The following is a 6,004-nucleotide window of genomic DNA, read 5'->3' on the forward strand; positions in this document are numbered from 1 at the left end:
CTCTTTGTCTTCCATAATGCAGATTGAAAGGGAAGTAGAAATAGAAAAGACAAATCACCTTGGAGATTTTATTGTCCATCATTATGTTATACAAAAATCTAGAAATAACAGGTTTGTAGAGAATAAATGGTAAATAAGAGGCAACAGAAATAAGTTAATATTGAATTATTTTCCATGATATTGGGATGAAAACCATTTCAAAGTATGTGGGTCTGGCTTCAGAGTAGGTGTTGTTCACTGGCCAAAGCCTGCCGTAAAATTAAGGTGTTTGGCACCTTGTCTTCTCTATTGGCTTTTGACAAAACCTTTGAGGTCTTCGAGAAAAGTAATGTACTCCTGGTGCTCCAAGGCTGTGCTGAGCTCTACCAACTCATCAGCGAAAGTGTTGTCCACTCCTCGGTCCGCAAGGAAATCCATGAGGTGGTCGTATAAGCCCTAAAAGGAGAAACATTAGTTTAAAAAAAAAAAAGAAAAAGGCACCTGAGACACTTATTAAGATGCTTCTTTGTGTGGCCTTGGACTAGACCCACCCCTGCAAGGCCCAAGAGCACCATCACCTTATCGAGCACTCACCCAGTCCAGGGAATCTGTGCTGAGTGTGTAATTCGTGTCCTTCCAGTCAGAATCGCCAGTGGACTGAAAGCTCACTTCCTTGATGGAGAAAATGTCACTCTGGTCCTCCTCTTCTTGTCCAATCTGACAAGAGACAATATTTGGGGAAAACTGAAAGGTTTCCCAGGACAAGCCAGACTCATGCAAAGAAAAGGGACTATTTATAGCTTGAAACTCGGATTTTAACCTTGCTCCCTCACTGCCCCCTCACCGCCCCCCACCCAGTCTTCCCAGTTTTGCTGGTCTAAGCTAGAAAATGTTAGTATCAGCTAAATGGGACCAGGAAGGTCCCCGGAGGCCCTCCTTGTCCCCAGGGCTGCCAGCACTCCATTCTACATACCTCATCTTCTGGATAGTGACAGTCCAGCACAAGGGCCTTGTTGCTACCATCCTTTACAACTTCAACCACAAAATTGGGAGTGGACGTCAATTCAGGCTGGGGGAACAAGAACGAGTCAGTACATGTCTCTGTTGGCAGGGGTCTGGACCGAAGGTCTCAGTTCAGGGGGTCTGATGGCCACTGCTACACTATGGTGTTCCCAAATAAGGAGCCTAGGATCTTTTAACACAGAGTATTAAAGCCACGTACCAGCTTGTTCAGACAGACTGGGCCAAACCCATCCTGTGGATCCTTTCTAGAGTTGTAGACTATGTTTTGGATGGCAAAGTATCATATATTTAGACAGCATTTTACTTCCATTAGCCACGCTACTTGTTTAAAGAACATACAAGGTTACATATTAGAACCTAATACATACTAGGTTCTAACCTAATTCTACAAGGTTAGAATCGGGAAATCTGAACTCCAGCCCCAGCGAGAGTGCCAATTAACTTAATCTTCCCGGGCCTTTTTCTACATCCATACGCTACAAAGCTGGCCTAAAGCGCCAAAATCCCTTCCCAGCTGTTTCGGGATCTTCCTTTATTACAGGCCAGGACCAGAGGCTGGTGCCTCTGGCTAAAGCACAGCAACCCCCTCTTTGAGGGTGAGCCAGCCAGTGTGTGTGTTAGGGGCGGGGCGGTCCTAGTGCTGGGCCAGCGCTCCAGGGAGCTGAGCTGGGTCGTGAGACAATACCATGCCAACCCAGCCAGAAAGCCTGGGGACCCTGTGGCCCTCACACTGGCTGGTTTCTAGGCTGGGCACACTGCTTCCTAAAATGTTTGGAGACTGAGCAACATCCAGGTCCAAGCAAGAAGGGCGGCACACCTTAAGGAGAGACGCTGCCCAAGTCTCTGATGCCCCTGCCTGGTGCCTATCACCAGCCTGGGACGTGTGAGAGGACGCCTCACTCGGAAACACTCCAAGTGATAACTTACCTCCTGACCACGGGAAGGGTTAAGACAGTTTCAGTTCCTTTCTATTAAGTGAACACAGGGCAAATTATAAAGCCTAAGCCTAAAGGTAACAATTTACTTGGCCCCTGGGAAAGAAAAGGGGCCACACAGCTCTGGTGCTCTACAAGAAAAGGCCCCAGGATGGTGGTCCTTTGCCTTCTCTCCTAGTGTTAAGAGAATTGAAACAGAACAAAAACCAATGCTCCTTCTCCAAGCCTCCAGAGTAGCCTGTGAGAAGCAGGAGGTACAGGCTGGTTACAGTGTTACAAACTCACCTCCTGTTCTTCAACCTTCTGCCCTTCAGAGGGTTCCTCCTCCCCATCATATGCGGGTGGGATGCTGTTGTTAATGTTGAAAGTGACAGTGACCCTAGAAAGGCAAGAGAAAACACAACAGAGGATGTCCTCTTAACTGAGGAGTAAATACCGAGGCTTGCTACAGTTAAAAATGCTGCTGAGGGCCTCCCTGGTGGCGCAGTGGTTGAGAGTCCGCCTGCCGATGCAGGGGACACGGGTTCGTGCCCCGATCTGGGAGGATCCCATATGCCGCGGAGCGGCTGGGCCCGTGAGCCATGGCCGCTGGGCCTGCGCGTCCGGAGCCTGTGCTCCGCAACGGGAGAGGCCACAACAGTGAGAGGCCCGCATACCGCAAAAAGAAAAAAAAAAAAATGCTGCTGAAACAATGCACCTCTGATTTGCAGAACTTCCAAAAGGCAGGTGCCTGCATCCCACCCACAGATAGATTCAGCAGGTCTGAAGTGGGCCTACTACGTGTTGGCTGCTGAGTCAATTAGGCACTTGTTCCTCAGCCAAATACAGTCATGTGTGGGCTCCTGTCACCAGGCCAGCATCCAGGGCTCACTGCCAACCTGTGTCCACTGGCTACCTCCTGGCCACAGCCAACTGACACTGCCACCCTCGTCTTTCCAGGGCACCTTCCAGTAGTGAGCAGCTGAGAAGCTGGGGGCAGGGGGCAGAAGCTTCCTTTAAAAGCTTTTCTCCATTAGAAGAAAATCTGCCCGAGAAGAAGGGAAGAAGGAGCACTGGAGGGCTGTGGCATCAGCTGAGGATGGAGAGCAGCCCTGGCCCCATGAAGGGGAGGCCTCACAAAGAGCAACACTTCCTGGGGAGTTCCCTGGTGGTCCGGTGGTTAGGACTCAGCGCTTTCACTGCCGTGGCCTGAGTTCAATCCCTGGATGGGGAACTAGGATCCTGCAAGACACAGGGCACCGCCAAAAAAATAAAAGAACATGCTGCAGGACAGGCTCATTCCTCAGAGCAGTTGTGGGAAGTTGTATAATCACAAAGCAGGCCACAAACACCAACTAATGACAATTTTAAGTTGCAAGAACCTTCACCTGACATATCATGTTCCAAAATTTGAATCTAAAATTGAGAGGGCTTCCCTGGTGGTGCAGTGGTTGAGAGTCCGCCTGCCGATGCAGGGGACACGGGTTCGTGCCCCGGTCCGGGAGGATCCCACATGCCGCGGAGCGGCTGGGCCCGTGAGCCGTGGCCGCTGGGCCTGCGCGTCCGGAGCCTGTGCTCCGCAATGGGAGAGGCCACAGCAGTGAGAGGCCTGCGTGCAGCAAAAATAAAAAAATAAAAAATAAATAAAATCGAGAGATCTGGAACGAGCACTGCTGGGTTGCAGACAACAGTGCACTGTAAACACTCCCCTCTGGAGCTGTGCTAACTGGCTGCCTTGCCAGTTTGAGGTTTGAGGTTCAGCCACAAAACCTGTCTAATCTGCAACAGTGCGGACCAAGCTGACGCCTGGGCACAGAAATGCAGTTATGTTCATTAGAACATTACTTATAATGGCCCCAAACTGCTTATGACTTACCCCAGGAAAAGTGGTTTAGGTCACGTTACAGAATACATGATTGACCTATGAGGGGAAAAACACTACACCACCAAAACAAAACAAAAAAACCAGAACCCTACTTCACAGCATATACAAAAATTCACTCAAAGTAGATCACAAACAGCTTAAGCAGGTTAAAGCCTTCCCATCTTTCTCATGGTGACCCTTACTATACGGCAACCCCACCCTTATCTTGCTTTCTCAACTGTAAACAGAGTAGGAGCTTTGTTTTCCTCATCCAGAGCCTGTAGTATAGTAAGTCAGCATTGTAAATCTGAGATTCTGTCAGAATTTCTGAATTTGCGGGCCTAGATTTAGGCAAGGCATAACCTCCCTCACCAGCAAGGGTTTAGTGACTGACACCTCTACTGGTCCAGTAGGCTCCCAGCGACTTGGCTTCGGTGCTACTTGCTTACCATCTCCTTATTAATTACCACAGCACGTAAGTGTGCAGTGAATGAACGACCTGGAGCTTATGAAGTTATCCAAATGAATCCTACGATCTCTCGGAAACCACGTGTCTGTTAAGTACCTGCCTTAACCAAAGCCTTTTGTGGATGAGTCAGGGCAGGTCCTGCAGGGTCATGGATTTGGTTCCCTGGAGTCCATAGGCCCCTGGTACTTACTTTTCTCCAGCAACTTTCCGCACTAATTTGGCTTCTGTCCCATTCACGTCCAGCTCCCAACCTCCAGACATCTTGGGGAGAGACTTATACTTCTGTATCTTCTTTTCCTCCTTAATCTCATCATTGAGGAATTCAACAAAAGCTTTGTCCCCTACAATGGAAATAAGTTACAGAAAGAGCCAATCAGTCTAAAACGGAAAATGACCCAGGTTACTACAACCAGAGACCTGTATTTGGGCTGTTTCTAATACTTCTGCTATTAACGGTGGCTCTGGGAACTTAACCCAGCTCATATCCATTAAGCCTCAGTTTCCTCATCTGTAAAAAAAAGCCGTAAGCTATCAGTGGGAAGCTGAGCTCGGATTCTGGAAAAGTGATTCCCAACAATGAACTCCTTACCACGTTTCAAAATAAAGCAAGAAAAATTCGCAATTACCCTCTTTCACTTGCCAGCAGACAACACCACGCTACTCCCAACCGCGACCTTGGGCTTTCACAAAGTTCCATTTTCGAGAGACTGAGAATAGAATCGGCCTCCAGGGCTTTACAGCATCTCTCCCCGCAAAGTGAAACAGAGGTGGGGGAAGACGGGAAATGCGATCACGCGTGGGTTTAACCCGCTGGTCGCCGATCAGTGGGAGAATGTTCTGGACTTCGGGGGCGCTTCCGGGCTGTCCACGGGTGGTCTACACTTCCTCGGCCCGGACTCCCCGCCCCACCCAGGCCCTGGCCCCTCACGCCCCCGGCCCACGTGCACGAGTCTTACCTTCGGTGTGCAGTCCGCCGCAGCCGCAGCCGCAGCCGCAGGGCCCCCAAGGCCGCAGAAGACCGGGCAACTGCACCGACCCCGCGCGCACGCTCAGCAGCCCGAAGGGCCGGGCGCACGGCCTGGACGCGGGCTGCAGCAGCGGCAGGGAGGGCGCGGCGGCGCGGATGCCAGCGACAGCGGTGCCCAGGACGCGGGGCACGCAGCGCAGCAGCGGCAGCATTTCTGCAGCGGAGGCGGCGGCAGACACGTGCGGATACGAAAGACAACTCTCGGCAAGAAGGACGACTCTTGGCCACTGCGCCCCCTAGATCTCGGGCCGCCGCCGGAAGTCCCGCCCCCTCCCGGGAAGTGCTTCCGCGCCGCCGCTTTGCAGACCGAAGGCACAGCGGGTGGGAATGCGCCCTCTGTTGGTGGCCTCCGGTGTGGCCTCCCGGGGAGGCCTGGAATCCGATTCCGGAACTTCTTTAGCTGAGTCGGCCTGAGTCTGGTGTCCCAGGCTTGCTGTTTAATTGGCCAGCATCCGTTCTCTCCAGTGGCTGCTTACACTCTCCAAATTTCCATCTACTGTTCTCACGGCCAGGCTTTCTATGACTTCGTGGAATGCACTCTTGCCACCACCAACTCCCAAAGACCAGCCTCCAGGATCACCTCCCATAAGAGGCCTTCCTGGAACTTCCTCCTCTCTTCCCTGAAAAACAGACTCATGCCTGTGCGACCCGGCCCCTGTGCTTCATTCTTTTCTCAGCAGAAACCTCCTGGCACTGCTGGTTTACCTGGCAGCTGACCCTCACCCCCA

At 51.5% G+C, this 6,004-nt stretch overlaps 1 protein-coding gene across 1 annotated transcript; it reads right to left on the minus strand.

Annotated features, from left to right (window-relative positions):
* Positions 1-54: 54 nt before the first annotated feature.
* Positions 55-5,511, minus strand: C1QBP (complement C1q binding protein). The gene is made up of 6 exons (XM_060081365.1): positions 5,206-5,511; positions 4,440-4,590; positions 2,223-2,316; positions 953-1,048; positions 574-696; positions 55-435 (listed from the first exon to the last, which is right to left on the minus strand). Exons 1-6 carry the CDS (start codon positions 5,426-5,428, stop codon positions 286-288), a joined length of 837 nt encoding a protein of 278 aa, XP_059937348.1. The 5' UTR covers positions 5,429-5,511; the 3' UTR covers positions 55-285.
* Between the last annotated feature and the right edge of the window lie 493 nt (positions 5,512-6,004).

This window comes from Mesoplodon densirostris, chromosome 18 (genome assembly GCF_025265405.1).
Source record: "Mesoplodon densirostris isolate mMesDen1 chromosome 18, mMesDen1 primary haplotype, whole genome shotgun sequence".
NCBI lineage: Eukaryota > Metazoa > Chordata > Mammalia > Artiodactyla > Ziphiidae > Mesoplodon > Mesoplodon densirostris.

What these genes read in the sequence shown, in the direction of transcription:
- C1QBP (XM_060081365.1), bottom strand. Translation starts at nt 5,428, where the DNA reads ATGCTGCCGCTGCTGCGCTGCGTGCCCCGCGTCCTGGGCACCGCTGTC. An exon ending in CGGAAAGTTGCTGGAGAAAA is followed by an intron (nt 2,317 to 4,439) that starts GTAAGTACCAGG and finishes TTGCCTTTCTAG; the next exon opens with GGTCACTGTCACTTTCAACA. An exon ending in GCACAGATTCCCTGGACTGG is followed by an intron (nt 436 to 573) that starts GTGAGTGCTCGA and finishes TTCTCCTTTTAG; the next exon opens with GGCTTATACGACCACCTCAT.